At 45.1% G+C, this 24,761-nt stretch overlaps 1 protein-coding gene across 1 annotated transcript in view; it reads left to right on the top strand.

The window, feature by feature from the left end:
• Positions 1–24,451, top strand: part of LOC146198798 (gonadotropin-releasing hormone receptor-like) — a 36,615-nt gene extending 12,164 nt beyond the window's left edge. The window contains exons 2-3 of the mRNA XM_084594281.1: positions 17,425–18,436; positions 23,264–24,451. Coding sequence (XP_084450407.1) covers positions 17,654–18,436; positions 23,264–23,674 — 1,194 coding nt within the window. The 5' untranslated portion in view covers positions 17,425–17,653 and the 3' untranslated portion in view covers positions 23,675–24,451. The remainder of the gene's footprint in view (positions 1–17,424; positions 18,437–23,263) is intronic.
• The last annotated feature ends 310 nt before the right edge of the window (positions 24,452–24,761 follow it).

Below are 24,761 nucleotides of genomic sequence, written 5' to 3' on the forward strand. Positions count from 1 at the left end.
AATTTGCCGTATGCTTTCTTAATGAGGCTGAGCTCGAGCATTTTTTGACGGGCCTTATAATACGCCGAGCGAACGATCTGTCAATGGTGCTGTAGTATGCTGCACTGCAGGGCGATACTCGAAAGTTCTATAAAAGCGCCGTCAGACAGTACGCTAGATACTGCCTATTTTACGTGTTGCTCTTGACACTTGCTTTAGTGCGCAAAGTGTACGTTGTTGAAACTCGTACGCATTTCGCAGTCGAGTGCGACTTGCGTACCTTCCGTACCCTTTCGTAAACAAACTTCGCCGACACAGCCGCTGACTTCGTAATTGATAGTCCTATCACGAGGTTGGTTACAAGGTATGCAAGACATGAATGTCAATTTAAAGGCTGCTTTCGTTTACAGCGCCGTCATCTTCGCAACATATTGAAGGCACTCCAATACATGCGCATCAATTACAATTACCATAATTTGGAAATGGCATTAGCTTTGGTCGTGTAGCAGCGCGTCGAAAAAATGACATTAACCTGAACAAATGTCATTTGGTGTGACTGCTTCCTTACTGCGTCGAACAGCCGCGATTCACGGCCGCCGTCGTTCTCGTGAAGCATCACTGGAAACTTATACAAACGTGTTCCTGGCAACGTTTTATGTGTGTTCGAAAGCCCAACTACGTAGCAATTCATCCCTGATATTACTAAAGGTCGACAGCGGACTTATATCTGTTAAACCGCGACCAAAGACGAAAACACGACGCGCGCGCATAGACGCTGACATGAACAGCACCCGAAAGAGCCCGCCTACGCTTTGCGGCATTGGCGACAGGTGGCGTTGCCGGCGTTTTGCGCATCGCCTATAGGTAGGTATAGGTGGTGCTGGGTGACACAGGACGGCGATATCTTTTTTTTTTTTTTCTCATCATAAAGTTATCGTGTTAGAGGATGTAGGTAGACGCAACCGATTCGATGTGCTGCACCCCACGCCACTTTCCAAAATTAACATATTTTGGAACCATCACAGATTCCTGGAGTGACTGAGCCTTCAACGCAAGGTAGCAGGCGGATGTGTTATCAGATACTTTGATTTTAGAGAGGCCGACATCGGGTCTTAATCGCTGCACGCTGCACGCTACGGTTCGCATAGCAGGGGAGGTTCGTGTCTATTCTTATATGTGCAAATTATTCGTCCTTAACAAACGCTTTGACAAGCCACGAGCTGTCAGTCATTGCCACACTGCGTAGCGGCCTGAATTATATCTCAATAGTTTTATTTGTTTGTGTTTGTTGGTTGATACAACTAAGTTACAAAGAGGGCTCCACGCTATCATGAAGGAAAACTGAGGAATGACCTTCTTAGAAGCCGAGATAACAGATTCGTTTCCTGCCCTTAGCCCGGAAACAATACTCAAAGTTATCCACTAGCTGTAGAACAAGCGATGTGCGAAAATACTTTATAAGCAAGCTTCACGTCCGCAAGAAACCTTGCTGCGTGGACAGCACCTCCTCTCGGAGGGCCTTCTCAAGAGTTTTACACTGAATACAGCGGTACGAGGCAACGCAAGCCTTATAGTTCAAAGTTCTTATTTTCTCAGTGGCTTGAGACGACAAGAAAAATTCTTACAGACGATGTTTTGATTGCTTAACTGACTCTTTTAACCTATCTTGCACGGTGCTGAAACCCAGGTAGTCAGTTGCAACAGTGATTCAGCTCCGATCATCTCGAGAAACCGAAGACGGCACCTTCACCGCCAGACAATAAGAAAGTTTTAGTTTAAAATAGTGCTCTTTGGACAAACTAATTTCGTTGGCACTCTTTATTTCCATTTTCTCACTTTATTCTCTTCTCCCGCATGTGGGGTAGCCCACAGGGCATCGCTTAGTTAACCTCCCTGACTTTCCATTAATCTATTTCCCTCTCTCTCTCTCTAGTGTATAGTAACGTGTACGTGTTTTTATACGGTAATGTAATAAAATCACAACAGAACGAAGCACATCTTTCGTGCATGCGTGGGTAGGGCAGCCTTGCAAATTGCATATTTTTCACGCTGAAACGTTCTAAGAGAACGTAAACCACAATTAAATATAATGAACTTTCGAAAGATGAAATCACTTTTTTTCATTAAAGAACTTATAAGACAAATTTAGAGTAAATCTGCCACGTAGTGGCAATAGACAGTAGCCAAAATTTACCACAGAGTGCCGCTTCAACTTGCTTTATGCGATTTTCGATGCCAGGTTCAAATTAGAAATTTCAATTTCAAATCAATAAGTAGAGCAGATTGGATTTACATCAGCCATAAACTTTATTCTGACGATAATTTCCTACAACAGGGTTCGGTCATTGGACGGCCCCGTAGCGTCAATTTCCACGAGAGTCGGTGCTCGGCAGATTGTGTGGTATGTGGAAGCGCAGCTTTGGCTTGCTTGCAGACCAGCTTGCAACTAGACACCAGCCACAATGTAAGAATATATTTAGGTGCTGAGACCTGGGGTAACCAATCTTGTTCGCCGTTCCTCGCGCTTCTTTTCAACGCGGACGGGTGACGTCACGCGACGGGGGCTAATGAATTCGCTATGCTGCGGCAGTCATACCACAGGTTTTTCAGGATCTTATGGTACCGTGAAGTGTATGTGAGATTTTTTTTTTTTAAAGGTCTGCAAGGTACAGTAGTATTGAGACTGCTCTCGACACCGACTCAATTTGCGTTACTTTGTGTTCTGTTAAGAGGAATTGCAGTGAGAACGTGGCCATGTGGTCCTTTTGAGTTTGTTATCGAAAAACATTCAACGCAAGGCTTTTTTGTCCATCCTCGGGACTGCAAACGGCCGGCCTCAAGCACACTTTCCACAGTTCAGCTTACGCGTGCATTTTGAACATTTCTTGGGCATTGCAAACACCGACTCTGTGAGAAGATGAGGCACTCTGTTCAGACAAACATGATTTATTTTGGCTACATGAGTTCATTAATGTGACCAGAAATATCGAAAACATTTTCTCATTTCACCTGCATCCAAAATACTGCGCCCGCAGTTATGTCTAACCCGCCGTCTAGTATTGGGTAGCAGATCGTCTCGCTGCTATATTAACGGTCGCGGGAGTCGGAAGGAAATTAAAGCTGTGTTTCCTACGTGTAAGTGGCTAACGCAGTGTACTTTTAGCTACGTGACTCAATATAGACTTGTGGAAACGCCCCTGGCGTTCCTGCCGCTAAACTCGTATTTAACGCAGTCCCTTAGCCTCCACCCCACCGCTAGGGTGCCTCGATGGCCGCGCGCGCATCGAGACACCCTACCCACCGCGCCCCCGCACCGCTGTGGTCGGCGCATGTACTAGAGCGCGAACATTATCTGCGTGCTCTCACTTAGCCTCAGCGAGCGGTCAGTGCCAACATCTAAAGATATTCTTTCACTGAGAAACCAGCTAAACTCGGACCCTCTTCGCATAACCTACCCATCGAATTTCACCTGGCTGCTCGATTACTGCCCATAAATACTAGGTAATATTCGTTTAGCGAGTATCAGCGCCGTTCTTGACTTTTGCAGAGTAGGACTTCGTTCTCTGTCTCATTCGTATAGCTTTACGTCTGCCAAGAAAACTATTTAAGCCACCACTTAAACTCGTGCCAGCAAATCCAAAGACGAGTTCTCTTTTCTGAAAAGTTCGAACCTTCGTGTGAACGAAGCAAAATATAATGTCGTGTAATATGGTTCTGAAATGCCGATACACCCAAAAGTAAACCCGTACAAGTTTAGTTCGTCCTCTTATTTTGACAGGCACATATCTGACAAGTAGATCAATTGCGCGTGCGAGATGCTTGGTAAAACGACTCAAACTCCACCAAGTGAAAACAAGGAATTACCAAGAGATATCTAACGCGCTCTTGCCTCGAGTATTGTTCAATACGTGCCTTCACACACAGCCTGTTCCCAAAAGCGTGCAGCCCTATTCAGGTGTCCTTATCGCTGCAGTACATTAAAGGATGTCACGCTCTCAGTTTCATGTTAAAGGAATAGGAGGTGTTGCCGCCTAAACGCTAGGCCCCTATATTGGGTTTCTGGGGAGAGGAGAGATGGCCAAAATAAAACATCAAATTGGGCCTGGGCGAGAACGTGCCGCGAAAACTCTAACTATCTCTTCTATTCTGCTCAGAATCTTATGCAAACGGTAGCTTTTAACTTAAAAGCACGTCCGAGAGAGCCCATGCCACCACAGCCAGTAACATTTCTCCCGATAGAATGCCTAAGAGATTAAAAATGAAAATGAAATAATGATGAATAGTGCGGATTCTTGATGTATATTTGATGGAATTGCGCAGCTATATTCATTTCTTGCTTACAGATCCACTACACACTCACTAAAGAAACTAACAGTGCAGTATAAAGTTCACCTAATGGCAAGTACTGATATTCCTTAAATGTGCCTTAAATTTATCCAGCGCTACCAAAATCAAAGAGCTACGATTTTCACAATTCTCCAAAGTTATTTACATATTGCCACCGGGGGGTTTGAGGTAGCGCACGAGAGTCTTCAACTTTTTCGTCTCTCAAAATAGTGCTTCTTCCTGGCTTTATATGACATGGTATTAAGAGTACCAGGTATTAATTTAAATAAAACCACAATTTCGAGACAGCTTCTATTCCTCTTTTTGGCGCTCACAGTTAAGAGGACAGAGGAAACGACGCCCTCTATAGCACCTTTCGTTTTGTCAGCTCTCAGCAAGGTTCTTTGACTTCGTGCGTTAATGAACATCTTCACCCTAATCAAATTACTAGAAAAATCTGGCGAACATTGACCGGGGATTCGGAAAGGATATGCATCTTTCCATGTACCGGTGCGCACAAAAGTAAACGGGGCGCGCTATTTCCTCACAAAAACTTTCACGCTTTCTATAATTGAAACTGGCAGTCGTGGTGTGTGCAAACCTGCAGTAGACGCCAGTGCGCTTTTACTTGAATAAATAATTATTTCCTTATCATCAAAGCAGGAGTGATTTCAATTTGAAAGGGAAAGCCTGCTCTTACTTATTTCCCCACATGTGTTTGTACATACTCGTTCGCCTATGGTCGAAAGATCAGAAAGGGTCTTATCACTGAATAAACTCGGAAACTTAATTTGCTCTCTTTCAAAAATAAATAATTTTTAACAGAACAAAAATGGGATGTACCGTCAATCACTAGGCATGTGCTAAAACGTGAGCTTTCGAGAAAACTCCCAGACCTGGTCTTTATAATTCTGAGCCTGCGAAGCTGTGGTGTTTGCATTGGCACTCATTACGCGGGAAAACAGAAATGAATGCTACACATTCGGTAGAAGACGGCGTAACACAAACAAACGACGCCATTTTATTTCGCGCGCACTCAGAACTCTAATTTTGTGGATGCTACGCAGCGCTTTTCTTCCTGCTCTAAAACATCAATCTTAATTTCTTGAAGAATGAGCCACCCGCGCGTGATCTCTAGACCAAATCTTATGCGTTCTAGGGCTCTGCATTCTGGAGCAAAACATACAAGTCATGAAGGGCGCTGGTAAACGTGTATGCCCAACACAATTACCGAAAACTTTCCCTGGGATAAGATTAGATCGATTAACTACCGTTGTGGCATGTTCCATACGGAAATATAAGTATGAACAAAGTTTTCTGTAGAAGAGAAAATACTTGAATTTAGAGTACGCGCGACAACTAAGCGTACTATTTTGATCACTCCCATTATTGTCGCATATCAAAGAGAAGTCATTGGCTGTCCCTGCTAATTTCTTTCAGGGAAACAGCTACACACAGAGCGGACAAAGGGCAGCACTTTAAGCGCATGAACATGAAGACTGTGTGTGAATAACAGAGTCAACCGCTGAAACTTTATCACGACTGCAGAACTAAGAGAGGCAGCAGTGTTTATGTGGCACGTGGTATCGTGACGTCACCAGTGACGTCAACGTTTCAGCCGCGCTGACACGAAACAAAAGTCCACGTCCAATTTGCAATTTTCTGTTGTAGAAACCGTTTTTCTCCCGAACAAGGAAAAACGTGGTAGAGAAGGGTGGGTAATATTATCGCTCCTAAATAGAAAAATGAGCTGCATATTACGTTTAATTTTCCTTAAAGACACAGTGTCCCCGAAATTATGGAAGCGTGTAATACTAGGGCTCCTTGCAAAACCAAAATTCATCACGCTCAGCCTTATCCATTCAGTAGCTGCAGGGCGAGGGTCCCGAAAATGCTTACAGCTTCTAAAGCCGCTCTCCCGCTCCTGCAAACTTATTGAAGTTTTGAATTTTGGCTCCACTTCCCGTCGTGGATCTTCATTGGCTAGGTTCTCTCAAATATCGCTCCCGCACTTTCAGTCGACGAAAGTGGTTTCCTAAATTGAAACTGCGTCTCGTTTCTAAGCGGTGACTGGTGTATGCAGACGACAGAAGTTAGTTGTTGAGAGCACTGCGCTACCGGAAGCTGCTAGGTTGTCTTCAGCTTGTTTTTAGAGTGAGAAACAATGCGCACCGGGAAAAGTTTTATTTCCTGAGCAATAGCTACACAAGGGATCTTGAATGAATGAATGAATGAATGAATGAATGAATGAATGAATGAATGAATGAATGAATGAATGAATGAATGAATGAATGAATGAATGAATGAATGAATGAACATTTCTTTCAGGGAGACGAGCTACAAAGATGCAGTCTGTCTAAGAGGCTCACAAAAAGGCACGGATGCCTGACGAGTGTCCGCCTATCAATACACACAGCACCTCAGCATACGGTGAAAAAATAAAACAAAGACATAAAAACGGTTACATTCACTGAAAGGAAGATAAAGAAACGATAATACAGGCATCGATGCAGAACGCGATTCAAAGATTAGGGCAGTAAATATAATGCAGGCACTCAAAAGAAGCAGAACTTGTACGAAGCCAGTCATTTATATGGTAACAATAAGTAGGCATTCAACGTCTTTTTTAGAAACTGTAAAACTATTAGAAACTTTCGCTTCAAAGTACCAATTGAAAATATCAGATCGCAGATGTATGAAAGGGGTTGACCCATGTGCGCGGCAACTGTTTTTTATAGGCTGCGTTTTTATGCCATCGATACCACAAGCTGCCGAATTCTTTACTTTGAGCAAAAGGTGCCCGAATTCTGTCTCATCTGTAGTTGCGAGGATTAAAGACCCACTTATGCTAGTGGAAACATGCTATCTATACGTAGAGTTGTAAGTGTGAAGTACCTGATGTTATGCTTTTTCAGGAAGTGTTGATTAAACTTATTTGCGAGTGGAACTTCGGTGTACATTATTCTTCTGTCACTCATATTATAGAAGCAATATGCTGTGCATGAACCAGAGAGCACTTTATATTGGTGTCCCTTTGAGATAACTAGGGTGCGATTCATTTTGCAATGCTTGAAATGGTGTTCAAAAAAGTGTTGAAAAGTGCAGACATTTAAGGTCCGCGTTTGAAGGTATGGCATGACAAAGTTAGCAACTCCCATCCGCAGCTTCCCTAAGTTGTAAACGCCTCCCTAATAGGCTAGGTTGCTTGATCGCGTGAGGTCACTCAACACTATGACCAATGGGTGCCTGGCCACGTATGTTTTCAGCTGCAGCCTCCCCTTAGCCATGCCCGCGATTTCTCGCTCACACCGCCTAAGCCGTATTATAGCAAGGCATATGACATGGCACAACAGCGCATGAAGTTCTAACTAGCCACCGCAATCACTTTGACTTTCATCAGCGGAGGTCGCGTTGCCATTGAGATTCCTGCGCGTCTAATGTGCCCTGTTTCGCTTTTCAAGCAGGGATTTCCGCGTGAGTGCCGTGAGCATCATTTCAGAGCTCTGCGTACGCTGACACACTGCAAAGGCGACGCGCAAGAAGGTAATAGCAGCCAATAAATTAACTGTCGCGCGCTTCTCAGTGTTCGATCCCATTTCTTGTCTGGCTCACGCAGAGGAAGGTGCATGGAATATGTGATTCCCAAATATCGACTTCGCTTTTTTTTGCTTGGGTTCAACGTCCTCGTACCCGCACTGTCGTCTCTTTCCCTTCTTCCCGCTTGCCTGTTCAGGTTGGCTTGTCCCGAATATTTTTCATATACCACTTCCGCTTTCGTTAATGCACTGCTTTCAGTGTGCCTGATATTGCGTTCGCATGATTCTTTTTCTTTTCCTCTGGCACTTTCAAGAAGATAAAACCTGACATTTCAAAATTGCACACACGCTTCCGGTTTCATTTCCCTAGCTCCCTTTGCAGCGCCTCTCTCCCGTTTGAACTCACGCGATGCCATGCAGCAGCGTACGCACGCTGAAGCCGCTGCGTGCCATCGACTACGACACGCGAATTCGGCTCGGCGCAAATTATAGGAGCGGAAGCATCAATGTTTCAGCGGTCGTCTCTTTTTTTGCAAGTAGATAATGTAGTCGCCCTTACTAATAACAGGAACCTCGAATTTCCTTCAAGCGCTCTCCCTGCATTCGACTTTTTCCATCGAGTGTATGACTTCGTTTTTCACTGCTCGCATTTCTAGCGTTGAGCTTAACTCCACTTTAGCTAGCGTAACGTGTGCGTTAACGCATTAGCTTCTATGTCGTGTTAATTGTGTACTCGGCCGCTTAAATGAAAAGCCGTTTCCACAGAGAGGCCGTGTCATACAGACGAATCTTTACGCATTGCACCGTAACCTCACGAAGCCATGTCGTGCGGTATGTGGCATGGCGCCGCGAGTGGCAGCAGTGCTCGGGTGCCGAGCACAGGGTTGCCATCGAAACGAGGTATACAGTAATCGAAACCCAGTCGCGTCATCCGCATATCAGTAAGCGTGAAACGTCATAAGCCTCGTGGGATTTAAGATGTCAGTCTATGTAAATAAAAAAAAAACGGGATGTCAGTATGCATCCAGAGCGCTTCAATACCGCGTCCAACGCGCACCTTCATGCGTTGGGCTCAACGTCTCACTCCGCATCGTATATTATCGCACCGTAACCATAACCATATCACAACAATGTCACATCACAAAAAGAAAATGCTACACAATAACACAATATGACATCGTTCCATACCGCAAAGCACCATACCGTACTATATCATATCCTCTGATACCTTGTAACATGCAATAACATACCATAAACATATCATGCTACAACATAATACGCCGTACCATATCATGACATACATTCACTTATGTTATTTCAGTTAAATTGGAGGCATATATAGCCTTCCCCGCATCACATTCCGGCGCACGAAACACTTAACAGCTGCACAACCACGCCAGAGGAGCACGGTGATCGAAAGTTATCTAACACGATAGCAAATAAAAAATATCGAAGCAAATAAATGCATAATTTGTGCGCCGATGTTATTTGAGGGCACCCATCGTGGGGGACGCTAGAACATTTACACGTTCGAAAATTGAGTGGACGGAGTTGGAACATTATGCCCAATACCTCTGTTCGTATTATAATTATTTGCTTCGGATTAGCGCGCTCTGATCTTTAATTTGTTCCTGCATGCTTGACAATACAAATAAGGCGGAGCGACGAAAGTGCCTGTGCCTCTATTTGTGAAAACGTGACAAATCTATAGAAACGGGACTTCAACAATTGGTTTCTCTGCTCACGCTCATTACCTATAGAAGAGGAAGGCAGCGCATAGGAATGTTGATCGTTTCACGCGTCCGCGTTCAGCGAACCGCAACTGGCACTGGAAGACCTTAGGTAAATCGAAAAATAAACAGCACTATAGGTGAATAAACACAAGATCAAATAGAGCCATGAATACAACAGCCAGAGTTTTGTGACGCCTTCCATCTCTTTGCCCTGTTTTCCTTCCTCTCTCTTTTGGGGGGATGGTAGCCCACGTGAAATGCTAGTCTAAGCATTCACTCTAATGATGGAGACGGGCATAACCCGCTGCACGATTTAGACCGAGAAAGTTCTGAGGGAGGCGTAGCACAGAAATTGTGAAACCAAAACAACAACATACTTTCAGAAGCAAACCAAAAATATCAACTGCTGAGTAGGCCAGTACATATAATGTAATCTAACGTGAGCTCTAAACGAGGAATATTTACAATGAAACCGCACTGCGTCGTTTGCCGGTATTTCATTAAAGTTATGCACACCATGCCATACAACGAAACCGCACTGCCCGCTTGTTCTTCTATTTCATTTTTCGAGAAAGGAATTTCAATAAATAGCCAAAAAGTGCAGATAAAAACATCCCCCTAACCCTCCCCGCAACCTTTGTCCAACCACCTTTCTCGAAGGCTTTCCCACAAATTGAACCCTGGAATTGAGTTTTAGAGCGCAAGTTTGCATAGTAACTAGGATTTTGTACGCTAATGAGTTCAGTTATGTTACGTTTACTTTCGATGTTGCCAACACTTAGATACAATATGTTACAAGCCTGGCGGGCAAGCAAGCTGCGTACAAAGCGTGACCGACCTTTTCATCGATCTCTGCATCGACCGGATCGACGTCCCCATTAACGAGCAATGGTTCCAATGCAGCTATAGTACTTTCATCGCTCTTTATGTTACCGAGATTTGTTCCTCTTTCCTCATTTACTGCCTGATTCAACATTGCAAAAGCATACAAGGTATCTGCGCCAAAAGGTCTTTTTCACGCTTCTTTATTTATTGTGCTCTCATTCGTGTATCATTTTATGTAGTTCTTAATTTTTGAGTAATTATTATAGGCTCGTTCCGCCCTTGTTTTATAAAAAATAATGCAAGAATGTTTTTGTAATGTGATATCCAAGCCGAAGGAAAAGTCACAAGGCTAGAAAAAGCAACTCGTTTAGTTTAATATCATGGCAGGTGGCGCTGCCTCAGTTATGCATAGTGGTCAGATTTTTTTTTTTTTTTTGCTTTTCGTTGAGCCCCACCCTGCGATGGCTCAGTTGCTAGGGCGATCGACAACTAACCCGTGGACGTGAGTTCGATGCCGGCCGTGGTGATGGCATTTAAATGGAAGCGAAACGTAGGGCTCAGATCAAATGTTTAATCTCAGTACGCTTTAACAATCTCAGGTGATCGAAATTGATTCCGGTTTCACCCCAACGGCGCCTCACATAGTCAATGCCACACTGGGACGCGAACCGCCATTAACGCCATATACCACAATTTGTACAGGGTGTCCCAGCTATATACGATTAACCAAGGTTTCGCAAAAAATAAGCTTTCTTCCCCGCTGAAATTATGTTAGTGTTGTTAGGAGTCATGTAAAGTACCCACTCGTATTCTTAGTTCTGCCTACTTTAATCATTATTCAAGATTAACTAAACACTTTTACTAATGGTCAGAAAAAGCAAAAAGGGACCGTAACCGAAGATCAGAAAGAGCCACCAGCGAACCTCCTCTGATCACGCACACCGCGTGACGACGGCAGCAGTACAAGCCGGAAAACTGCATTTTTTTTTTGTCAATCTCGTTCATGCTTTCAAGTTATGGGTTCGATGAAGCTAGCTACAAATAGTGTCACTGTTCTTTACATATCATGCGAGAATTTCAAAAAGTGATGACAGTTTGTGAATGGAAGCTCGTATTGCGTTAGTAACGAAGCTTTCCAAGGTGATGGAGTTTCTCAATCTCCGTGCGCGTTTATCTAAAACAGTGGTTCGATGCTTCAAAACGTACCTCGGCGCTGCCTAAATCGAGAATCCTGCCGTCTTGCACCTCTCCTGGCTTCTGTTGTTTGTTAACTCTCACCTGTGACTGAGTGCAACTGGTTCTCAGTATTCAGCAAGCCATGAAAGATAAGTAAAGAATAGTGACCTTTTTCCGGTTAAAATAAGGTTGAAAACAATTCAGCTAAGGTTTATAGATTCTTTTCATTATTTAAATATCGACTAAAAACCACGTTAAGTAATATTTTCGCCCAACTTAACAAAATACTTTAGAACAGTTCTTGTCGCGTTTCTCTTTTTCCGAATTCAAGGTAGGAACTCTTCTGATGTACTGCAATATTTCCCAATATTTCGCTATCGGTGCTCTTCATACAGTGCGGTCTTATCTCACGGCATGGTGGGTGCATCGAGCGGGTGGCTTCATAAACAGCACTAATCTAGGAATAGTGGCTGTGGTGAATTCGTGCAGTCTAGAGGCAGGCAGCATATCCATCAACTAAACACAAGAACCTTGTATGACCTTTTTTATGTCGGTCGTATGATTCTATCATGCATAAGCTTTAATATTATTTAAAAACTAGTTTGAATAGTGGCTTTCATTCGTATTTGCATTATTCCTCCACCGCCGCTCTGCCGATGCTGAAACCTGGCTGTGGGCACTCATTACCGGCACAGAAAGCGTTCACTGTTCTGTAATTGTTCTCGCGCTGGGCTGAGCCGTCCTGCGGGGCGTTTATGAACCAAGCGGTTTTGTGATTTATATGCCAGGCCTTGGTCGGCAGGCTTATTATTCGCAGAGCCTTTGTGCAGCGACTCTGTGCTCTCGGACAGGCCTTGCAAAGTTTTTCACAGGGGTCATTCAAAGCAAGCTCTCTGGATGTTTAGCGAGCTCTTTTTTTTTTATCAAGAACGCATTGTGGGGTTGCACCTCCGATTTTTCTCCCCCTTTCCCGCACTCCTTGCACTGCCGAACTCAGCTGCAATACAATGAATACCTCTCCTGTAGTTGAAATTTGAAAACATGGCCTTCAAGATAGAACTGTGACCGAACCATACTATCCAAGTGGGAGGAAGCGATCAAAGAAGGAAGACACGAGGCCCGATTACATTCATTGGCTTCTTTAACATATCGACGGGAACATATATCACCAGCAGTTTTTCAGTCTTTACTTTTCCGTGTACCCTTAAAGGTTCCCTGTCGGAGATACTACCAAAGGTAAAAAAGGTGTATGTGTGTGTGTGTGTGTGGGGGGGGGGGGGGGGTAGTTAGCCAATACTAAATTAGGTGCACTAGCACTTCGGTTTTCACTGCAGTTCCGGGTCGCACCGCGTCATTAGCATAGAGTTGTAATCTACCATATCATGTCAAAAATCGCACCGCTCTAACCAAGCCGTCCGAACACCCTAGGATATCAGTTCGTTTTTCATCACAAAAGCGCTGGCCAAATTGGCGGCTGCTGCTAATATTGCCTTGGCATGTCTGACATAAACTGCTGACCAGTCAGTGCCGGCTATGTCTCCTGTCAAGTACCAACTGTCAAAGGCGTTCAAAAGCATCGCCGAGATGCTGCAGTGATGGTCTTAGTGTTAATACAGTTAAGTTCACAATAATCAGTGGTATTCGGGTGGCAGATTGCTTTTGCTTTAGCTCGCAGCACAGCCATTCGCAGAAGGCTTTGAATGTACGCAACTTCGGTTGTGGCTTTTTTGCTGGTTAAGTTGTTTTCCGAGATTGGTTTAGAAGCGAAAAACCACAAATGTTTGTATTGTCACAACAATGCATCTGAGCTCATCGAGTTAGCTCAATGAAAGCTTGATAGGATAATAAGGATATGAAATGCTGTTGTGCCAGATATTATTAATTATTATCAAAAGGAGCGGGAGAAGTCGCTTCTTTCAAGTCTATGCTTCGCGGAGTGTAGTTCGACACTCCTGCCCTGTGCCCTTGGAAATGAAATGCATGACTGAACGAATATTCATGACTGCTTTTATCGTACTTCATCAATTTATTATTAAAAACTAGATACTAGTCTAGTTATACTTCATTGGGGTTCGCCTAACGATGAGGTGGCTGTAACAGAGCAACTTTGAAAACCACCCAGACCCGTCGCTTTTTGTGGATGCACCAGCGGCAACGACAGGCGATGGCGTCTTCATCGCTCGAGGCATCATCGAAAAACATTGCCTCGTTCAATTAGATTTACGGCCTCCGTTCTGGGAACAAGATCGAGCACGACGACTGAGGATACCGCCATATAGCGGTAGCACTTGCTTTCATATACCTTATGGACACACATGACGAAACGCCACACGAGCTTGACATACACAATAATTACAGTTTCCACAGTTATGTGGCGCGCCTTCGCGAAGGACGCATCATCTCTTCAGGCTGCGAGCATCCTGTCGCCAATATGTCCCGACGCATCCCCAATGTCCGCTTCGTATAGACCCCTCGTCACGAGTCCCTTCCCGGAATTGAGAGTGCGCACGTGCTCACCTGAGCAGCAACTTTCCAGGCGCTGTTGAAGGAAGCGGAAGAGGAAGTAGAAAAAAAAAAGGTGCCTACGCAGCTATGTACTCTAGCACCCACATCACGCATTATTACCGTACACAAAGAAGAACACTGTCGCCATCTCACCAAACACTCACGAAGGCCGAAGCTGTGACATAGCGTCAGCTATGAATTGATACATGTCCTACGCTATACCATAAACTCTTCTTCTTTCCCACCCGCTACCCAGAGAAATGTCCCAGCTGTCAACGATACAGATCTACGTTATATTGTTACCGACTCTGCTTCAAGCAGCGCACGAGGTTGAGAAGGAGGAAGAGGAGGACAACGTGTACTCACGCTGCATGGTCTCGACCTTAACTGGTGGCGCCTGCGTTGCTGCCCGCTGGCCCTGCATTCCTGACCTTCTGGATGTTACGGATGTAGCAATATCATTCAGCTTGGGCCTACACAACACCACCTGGCGCCGTACCGCCTATAATTCTCCCCCATCCGTCCTCTTGGGAGCATACCTTGGCCAGCATGGAACCGACCAACAACCGACGACTGATTGAGAGAGCCGAAAAAATAGCGGTGACGAACGGGACTCTTGACTGAGAACCCTTATCTGTGTTCGATTCAACCGTGATTCTCTGCAACGCCGCTACCGGTTCAGGGTGCGCTGCGCGCCAAAGCATTCTATTCACAACGCTCCCTGCACCACCGTCCGCGATTTATTTTGGTGCAGTCGTGGTGTCGCTGTGATGCTGAGAACCGCGGCACCCTTCGAGGAGGAGGTGATGAAAGATTGCTCACGCGAGATTGCACCGCGAGAACTGACAGCTCAAGGCCGTCGGGAATCGGCGAGCATATGACAAGGCCCCTCTGAAAAACCTCGCACCACTGGCATGTAGCGTTGTTGACAGGCTGCACCTGCACCACAGGACTGGAACTGCACCGCGCCAGCACCGGCGGGACCTTCTCAAAATTGGTGCTGAGTACTAGTTCTGAAACGAATGAACCTCTCATAGCTCTTCCTGAGACTCTTCTCACCAGCACTAACCCGCAATACCAGCGGCAGCAGTTTTAGTGGGCCTTCATGGTAGCGGCGGAACGTGGAGTTCTAGACTGAGGGCTCCACTCAGGAAGAAAACAATAAATGCAATAAAAGCTTTTCCTCTGTTTAATCCTGATGCGATCACAGCTTACCTTTTGGCTCCTTAGTCACGGTGGCTATAGGGCGTGGATGGTGTGTCAGCGCCGCGCAGTGGAAGCCGTAAGACTGCATCGACAGCTGCCGCTTCTGTCACCATCGAGTCGTCGTACGCGATGGACCTTGCTTTCCTTCATTAATGGAGCTCTGTATTCGTAGTGGGCATCTAATGCTGTTGCTTTCTACCTGTTTATGGTTTACTCAGAAGCTCCAATTTTTCGGGCGGTAATAGAAGTACCGATGTTCACGCATTAAATGACAGAGGAAGCAGAAGGAAGAGATTATTGGCTGAAATATGGTACGGCTTAGTTAAAACATTCAGTGTGGACCGCCGCCCAAAACTTCCTTAAGGACGGCGTCCCTCTTTTTATCCCGTTCTTTTCTTTTCATCCTTATTATTCTCTTTCTATCTTGTCGCTCGACTCTTGATTGAGCGTCCCTGTTCATCTTCTTGGGCGCCAGAGTAAGCCAAGCCAATTTCAACTGCAATGGGCTCTAGGTACACAGCTACTTATAGCGGGCCCCTATTAAAGTCTCTCGCAGTAAAAATAAATTGGCAAGTTATACCAATTGTAGTGTGAAGGCACAGACTTTTCTTTTGACTGACTTTATAACTCTGTGTAATTGCTGGTTTTTTACACGATATTTATCTGATACAAATTTTATGTGGCTATGGGTTTGGTGCGTTGCAGTTTAAGCTATACATGTGGCGCCATCTACCAGCCGCCGAGTCAAATGGCGGAGGTTTAACCGTGGCCCCCGCGATCAGATACGGTGCAATAGCGGACTTCTCTGAGGCTATGGGTTCAACCCTACCTATAACAGAATCTGGGAGCCGCCCCGTTAAATGGCGGATGGTTGCTCCACTTAAACCTAGTTATGTCGGGTCAGAGCACCCGCCACGGTGACGCAGTGGTTAGGAGGCTCGGCTAATAAAGCCGATTACCCGAATTCCAACCCGACAGGCCATCAATCGAATGAGGCCATGGTCAGTAACTGGTCGGTTACAGCTTCCATCACTCTCTCTCCTGGCTGGCGAACATGAAAGACCCGTCAGGTAGACTTGCGCTCCAGAGCCGCTATACCGGACTTAGCTTGAATTACCTGCACGAGACCACGTGGTTGTGACTTCTCTAAACAGCTCTAAACAATCAGAGCGACCGCACAAACAAGGTGGTACAAGATTCTTGGTTGATGGTGGTGAAAGAATGAGTGCTTTCCCAGTATACACCCCTGCTTCATGCTGATATCTGCAATCCTTGTTAGAAAAAAAAAAAGGAATATAGGAGGCGTTATCCAAATAACGCAAACAAGCATTAAACTTTCTTCAAATTAGGTGTAGCAAACATGGTCACGTGGCAACATGGGCAAGGTGGCTCTCGGTACATGGGTAATCGCTTCCTTCAAACTTCAAATCGCAGGTGCAATCGTATCCATAATCTCTAATGGACAACTCCACAGCTATTATTCAGATCATGATTTCAAACTTTAAAACTTGTAATACCACGACGCTGCAACGCTCTTTTCGTTTGCAACTTTACCGTGAATGACAAACATTTACTTGAACTGAACTTTTTGGCGCCTGGTTTCTGCCACGTCGCCTAATGCAGCTAGTTTTGTACGCATTCGCCGAGGCAATGGTTTTTTTTTTAAGTTCGAAAACATTAATCCAGAGGTTCAGAGGCTAGAGAAATCACCTAACACGTGTATGTCCGATAAGTGTAGCGACAGCAGAACAATAGTACAATTGAAAGAAAAACGCCGTTGGAGCGCAGCGGATTCGAATTGAAAAAGTTCTTGTCGGAAGCGGATATTGAACCTCATATCTCTCGCCGCGGCCAATCAATCTGCATATTTTTTTTTCAATCTGTCACGCTTGGCATTGCACGTTGACTTCAACTTCTAAACAAAAATAAAACAGTCATAAGCCAACAATGCAAACGCATACTTTCTCACTGTTCGGTTTAAGTACATTAAAACACTACCACAATTTAGTTTTTTAAAATGGTTTCTCTATTTCAATGATATTGCAGTCAGAGAGCTGTACATATATATCTGAAACTCAGAAACAAAGAAGAAGCGAAATTCATATAATGAGTGAATTTTTCTTTTCCCTCTATTCCAGATGCAATGCCAGAAAAAAAGGCGAGCACCCACGTGGACGACATTGTTCCAATGCTTGCATTGACCAGAACCTTAGAAGTTTCTGACCACCAAAAATAGCATCGTGTTCCTCTTCATACCATTCGCAATATTATCAAGTATACAGGACAAGATGTGCGTAATAGCTAGCCTCGGAAACCGGTGATCACTTTTGTGAATGGGGGACAGCACGGTACGCCCGTCCTTAGGGGATGACTGAAGCGGACATTTTCGACGAGTCCCTGGAAGTCCTGCCAGATAGCGTTAACCAATCGCACAACGGCAGCGCACTTTGGAACGACACTACCGACTTTGTAGCCCCCGAGGAAGTCATGGGCCCTCGCTACCACAAGCGCGTGCGTATCGGCATCATCATCACCATGATTGTCCTCTCCGTGATCGGCAACAGTGTCGTCTGCTGCAATCTGCTCGTTAAGCAGCGACGACGGCGGGTGTCCAAAGCCAGGGTGCTCTTCTTGAACTTGGCCATAGCGGACCTTCTGGTGGCCTGCATCACGATGACGTCACAGGTGGTGTGGGAGGTCATGGGCCGCCTGTGGATCGCGGGGGACGCCTTTTGTCGATTCTTCAAGTTCCTGCAGACATTCGCGCTTGTCTCGTCCACCTACATGCTGGTGGCCATCGCCATCGACAGGTACATAGCCATCGCTACCCCTTTGGCACCCAGCCCGGACCCGTGGAAGCTAGCCGCCCTGACGTGGCTGGCCTCGTGTATGCCCTCGCTACCCAACGTGTACGTCTTCCACAGCGTTGAAGTGGCGCCCGGCAAGTGCTTCTGCGCGTCCATATTCTACGACCGCGGTACCCCGCTGTATCACCGCCAGATATACATGGGTTTCGTGTTCTTCACGGTGTTCGTGATGCCGCTTGTGCTGCTGATTGCATTCCACGCCGGAATACTTTGGGCTCTTTGGAAGCACAGTGCAGCCAATCGGATGAGTCGACAGACGACGTCATCACTGCCGCGGGCTAAGGTTTGTATGCCGCAGCTGTTTTGTCTCCAGCCACTAAGGGTGACATGCGAAAGAAATCTTCTGGCAGAGAATAGCGATTAACGATTAGCCAGAGGATTTTTTTCTTTTTTCTGTTCAATGTGCTCGGCGAATGGCACCGGTTACCTGCGCAACCTAAATAAAGTATGCGATGACCGATGCTCGAGAGACAAATTACATGGAGCTCGGGGGGGGGGGGGGGGGGGGGGGGGGGATACTGCTGCGGTAGACTCGAGCTGGTGAAAAAGAAAGAGCTCAGGATTCTAGGGCATATTTAATGTGTAGACCCAACATCTTCAGAAGTGCTAAATTTAATCATCTGGGCATGGCCGGTAGTCATTGGTTAGTCTTACTTCTGTGCGAACATCTTGTTGATTCCGCAGACCTGCATAAAGTAAGAAAAAATCAACGCTCACATGAAATTCAAATATTGCTCGTACAATAAAACCTAACTTAAGAAGGCTTTGCAAGCAGAATTGTATGTTTAAACATTTATTATTCGCTTCATAGTTTGTTTGCTTTGATGATTTTTAAAAATCCAGGTGTAGTTATACTATGGTCCAACAGCCTCTCAAAACCAAAATGTTTGTCTAAAGTTGAACTGCGCACTTTTATTAAATCTGTCCTTTTTTTACCAGCCGCGGTAGCTCACTGGCTTGGGCATTAGGCTACTGGACCTAAAGTTGTGGGCTTAGTCCAGGCCACATAGTTCGTATTTCGATTCAGGCAAAACACAAGAGCGTCCATGATTTGTGTGATTGCAGAGCACAGTAGAGAACCCTAGCCGAAGAAAATGCGTCCGGAGCCCTCCCAATATGGCATTCCACATAATCAATATGTGTCACTTCCGGACTCTACACTTCATCATTTATACTCAGCTTATTTTGTATTTCACTTTCTGCAGTTTCTTGGGTATCCTCAACATATAGCTTACGGGAGATTGTGCTATCTTCTTTTTCTTCGAGTCTTACGGAGGTAGCTATGTTTTCGTTCTCGGTCGAGCCGTGAACGCAGTGTTTACCGAAGACGAAAGATGATCCGTTTCAGAAGGTAATATTTTAAGTGCGAAAACATAAATTTTCACCCCGCATTTTAAGCTGCCTTACAGTGGTGCAGGTCACCCAGTGTACATTATTGAAACCCGCCAGCATTTTTACTATTTATTCGCTTGGTTTCCGAGGCCTTAATAATAAAGGATAAATGATGAGAAAGGCGATAAACATTTTGTCCCCGAAGCCCGCCGTATAGTGGAAAGCAAACAAGAACCTAGAGTGTCTCCCTGTAGATGATAGTCACGTCTAAGTGTAAATAAATTTCAAACTCATGAAGCCTAAATATAACCGCATTTTTCGGACATGGCCCTTTAAACACGGTGAGAATATCTAATATTTCAACAAGACTCATGTAAGACTCTTCCTGTGTTGCATAAAAGTAAATGTGCATGCCGCTAGAAAGCTTGTCTTATTTATAAAAATGCTGATTTTTACAACCTATGTCTACAGAGACCTATATTATTACTCATTTACGAATAGACGATAAAATAAGTACTTCTGTCATCACAACTATATCGCCTTTTGGAATTAAAAAAGAAAGCCATTACCCCAGAAGCCGTGGCACAACAAATTTTCGGACCGTGGGCAGTTTTCGAAAAGTGGTGTCTGTGACCTGTGCGAGGCGGCCTCAATCACTCACTGCATGTCGCTATGTGGAATACGGGCTACGTAATCTTCTGAACACCCTTAGTCCTGCGGCCCTCAATGCAAACTTTGCGGGGAGAAGGCAGGCCTGCACCACATGGCATCGACCTTGCAAAAAACAATTCACCTGATGACCCATAGTACAAATTATTGAGTGGTGGGAGACTCCCTATCGAGCTCCGAACTCGATGCCCAAAGAGCCCTTGTGACACACGGACAGCATCGGCAGCCACTGGAGTCCCCTTCCTTATCTCTCAATACAGTTTTTGAGTCAGTCAGCCAATAACCTTCTCCCTCGTTTGTGGCCTGGAACAGTGAGGAAAGGTTACGTGGAGGGTCCCATGTAGCAGAAACGTCGGCATTGGCGCAATTTGCCACAACAAACAATCCTGATTGGTCTACCGGACCATTACGTCAGAGCCAGGTCCCCTCGTGCGAGTATGTACGAACCCCCCGCAAAGCTCACGCTAAAATTGACCTCAAGCGTACAATGAAAGTGATTCAGAACACCTTGTATTAACGTGTTAACTGGTTTAACGTCAGAAAAGCAGTTCATTTCTGTAAAATAAAAGTTCAGGCTTCAGGTGTAATTCCAACTGACGACCATTTGGTTTGAGAGTGAAGCATACCGCCAATTTTACCGAGCAAGGCACGTTTGTACGCCAAGGGAACAAGCAAATGTTAACCTGTATGCCGGGTTGTCGTTTATGTAATTTGGTGTTTACAACTGCATCCAAACATTATGTGTGTAATTAGAGGTGACCGCGGGTAGATTAGCGGGTAGGCAGAGCTTAAGTTTGTACATCTTGCACCGAAGTCAAAGTTTTGCGACTCTACAGCCCACATGTAAGGTGCGTTTCCAAAACGCTAAAAATCATTGTGGCGACTACTAACGGCTTGCTGCAAACCACCAGTAGCAGTCGTGCGCCTAATTATACAAGATATGAAACTAGCTTTTAGAAATTGAGCAACTCACTAATGCGCACGATTAACATGATTTAGAATGTGCGGAAAGGCTTGTATCACAATGTGGCAGACACCATATTGATATGTCGAGAAACCTTCATGGCACATCTCTTCTGAAGCAAGCGTTATATGCGATGTGGATATTCGAGGTAAATTCGGTAGCGATATGAACGTCGAGGTCTTGGTTAAGCGTCTAGGTTTAAGCGTCTAGGACGTCTAAAGAAAAACTGTATCATCATTAAGAGCACAACTCTGCTACACCCACGGCAGGATAAAGGCGCCTCCCATTGCCCCCCAATGATGTCCCAGCTGCGGACACCGCAGATTTCGTATTTACATCTGGTGGACGAGCTTTTGGAATACAGTCAGTTGCCCTCAGTGACCATCGGTTATGTATCCTTCACGCTCCATGCACTGCCTGTACCAATTTCTTCTTTATTGCGACTAGGATGTTAGTAACTCATTAGTTCCTTAGCCCATTCTGGTCTCTTCCCGCGCTCCAAAGCTACAATTTAATGTTAAAAGACATTATTAAGGCGGCAAGCAGGTAAAGTTTTCAATGACCTGGATACACTGAAAATAATTATTTATTTTTTTCATTCCTACGGACAGTATAACATGCGACATGAATGAATAGCGTTATATAGATATTTACTCTATCATCGTAAGAATGTTTTTCTGCGTTAAGTACAGAATCATCTGAAAATAATTGAATGGCAGAGGCTGCACACGAAGGAAAGTGGTTAATGGCAAAAAAAGCTTGATTGGAGTCTAAATTAGAGCCGTGCGTAACAGAAGCGGTTATTCCGAGCTTGAGCTCCTCTGCAGACTGTTCTCAAGAAAGAAAGGTGGCACGTGGCTATTCGGCCATGCTTTTCCAGCAGCATCAATAATTTGCCGCGAGAACACTTGTTCTAATTTTTTCTTATCGCCTCCTTCTCTATGCAATATGGCTTGCGTCCACAATTTCCGTCGACAACATTGAGCCTTGCAACGAATTCTGAAGGTTTAGGGATGACTGAAATAGGGCGTCGTCCTCAACAAGTGTTCCAAAAGTGGCCAAGGATCCCGAAAGCACGTCGGAGCTCCTTCAAACCGCAAAGTAGCTCCTTAAGTGTAGCAAATACGGCAAAGTAATACCAGCTAGATGAGCTGATTTTTCTGCAAATCAAGCCCTCTCCTACTGCACATTATTTCTCCTCCACGCTCTCTAGCCTTCATACCTACTGCGGCACATGCTGTCCGAGACAAAGACCACACCTCAATCAGCGGCATACCTTGGGAAAAGAAGTTAAAAATAATTATTTTGTTTATTTTGTTTAGTTTTCTTCGCGAGTACAAAGAAACAATCGGCCGTCATTCCACCAGCTCCCCTAAATGACGCAAGAAACCGCTCGCCGTACTTGGAGCAAAATCAGGACAAGTAAACCAAAAGGAGATTTTACTGAAAAGCCAGCGATGAGCCTGGCTTTGTAATACACGGAAGCGCCATTCAAGCACACTGTGGGCTGAAGTTTCATTGTCTGTGTCGCTCAATGCGATCTAAATGTCGACGACACCGATTTTGGACGCAAATTATACTGCGCGGGGAGTAATGCAATGAGAGAGAATCAGGATATAATCAAAAGTACTGAAATTGTGTGGCTAAAAGAGGCACACGTCATTTTCTCTTCTTTGGTAATGTCTGCACTGGAGATGAAATATTTAGCCTTTTTGAGACCGTTTTTCCTGCTATCAACGTTTGTTTTTTTTTTTATTATTCTTTCCTATTTTCACGTTGGTAAATATTTATTTCCTTCGTTCTTCCTAGAGGCCATCGGTAACTATTCCTCCCAAACAATGAAATGTTCCTTCTTAGCCACAATTTGTCAGTACGCTTGTTCAGAACGCCCCGTCTTGTTCAGGCATGTAATCTAACTTCGTTAGATATGAATTCTCAATGGGTACTCGGCAGTTTTTTTTCTATGAGAACATCTATATATGTGTGTGTAATGAGTTTTGCGTCGTGTGCATAAAACGAGGTCACCCGTCAACAATTGCACCTTATGTGAAACAGAAGGGCAGCGAGCGACCTAAAGCGGGCATAAAGAAATCACTCCCTTATTGTGTCTTTCGGCATAACCAAATACTACCCATATGTTTGCAGGTCAAGACACTCAAAATGACTGCCGTGGTATTCGGCGCCTTCCTGGTGACGAACGTGCCGTATATGGTCCAAGAAGCTATCCTGGCCTTCGGTAACCCAGGTATTCTGGACGCCAACGTCGTGGCCCTGTTCGGCGTCATATCGGCCTCTAACAGCGCCATCAACCCATATATCTTCCTCTACTTTCAACGGCCGCACCGTGACTCCGGCGACGGCGGCTTCTGGCGGACCGTTTCCCGCATTGCGCGCGAGTCGTTGACTTGTCGCCTGCTCAACAGGTCTCGAACGGGCTCTCAGATGTCCACAGACCCGGAAGATACCTACTCTCCCACTCGTCACTCCAAGGCTTCTGTGGCCAGAAACGGAGAGACGGACACGCCGCCGAATAACAAGTCCCGTGCGGTGTGTTGATCGTGAAGGTAGTTGTGACGGTGGTTGTGAAGGTGGTTGTGACGGTGGCTCTGACGGTGGTTATGACGGTGATGATGGAGTGACTTTGTACCTTCATCTCAATGTTCTTGGGACCTGTCACGAAGCCGGCTGGCACACAGACGCTGTTGCCGAATGTCGCTGGCTTTTATCAAGATACCATAATTAGGAAATGAGCAGTCTTTATCAAAAATGTGTAGTCCACCGCTACCGCGGTATCAAAAGGACCGGTGCAAAAACTTGGGGCTGTTATCGGTAGTGCTTACCGATATCTAGAGTACACACGATGAGGAGTCGTTTCCTATCAATCAAACGAACCTAAATATCAGCACGGGAGCCAGACACCCTTCCACGTTCAGTAGGTTATCGGTACCGTCCAGCACCGGCGACAACAGCGCCACCGCTTGCAACTGATTTTGATTCTGATACCGCAGCAGCCGCAGTGACATACAAACTTTTCACAAAGAGTGTATCAAGCCTGTGGTGTACCACCGATGAGCGTACAACGGTGAGAAATCGCTCCGTGTGTTTTCATGGCATTTTCGCTATCGTTAAGTGATAGAATTAAGGGCAGTTTATGCTCACATTTCCCGTTTTTCCTTCCGAATTTTCTCCCTTCCACAGAACAGCAAAGAGAGAGTCGCACGCCGATCCGCCTTTGCTTCTTAAAATCTTGCTCGCTATATTCTTCTTTTTTTTTTTTTTTTTGGATACTGAAGTTTGAACTTCTTCCAGTGTCGGCACTGAAAAAATTGCTGTCAGTCGAAACTGTTTTTATAAAAGACAATAAAAATTTTGAAAAACATGAACATGCTGCTTTCTTCATGGCACCCAACTCTGCTTATTTGCACGTAACTGTAGCTCCTTCAAACCAAGGCTTGTGAGTGTATTATATAGGCGGTAAACATTTGAACTTTTGCCTCTTTTCTATTTATGGATTAAAGGGTAGCGTAGTCACGCCTATCCGTGCAAGGGAAGTAAAATTTCCGAACAGTGAACATTCTGCTCAAACGCCTTTTCTACGAAATAATTTTTTAGCTTCTCAAATACAGAGCAAGAAAATTGCGGT

The sequence above is a fragment of the Amblyomma maculatum genome, chromosome 2 (assembly GCF_055883805.1).
Source record: "Amblyomma maculatum isolate TAMU_Amacu chromosome 2, ASM5588380v1, whole genome shotgun sequence".
Classification (NCBI taxonomy): domain Eukaryota; kingdom Metazoa; phylum Arthropoda; class Arachnida; order Ixodida; family Ixodidae; genus Amblyomma; species Amblyomma maculatum.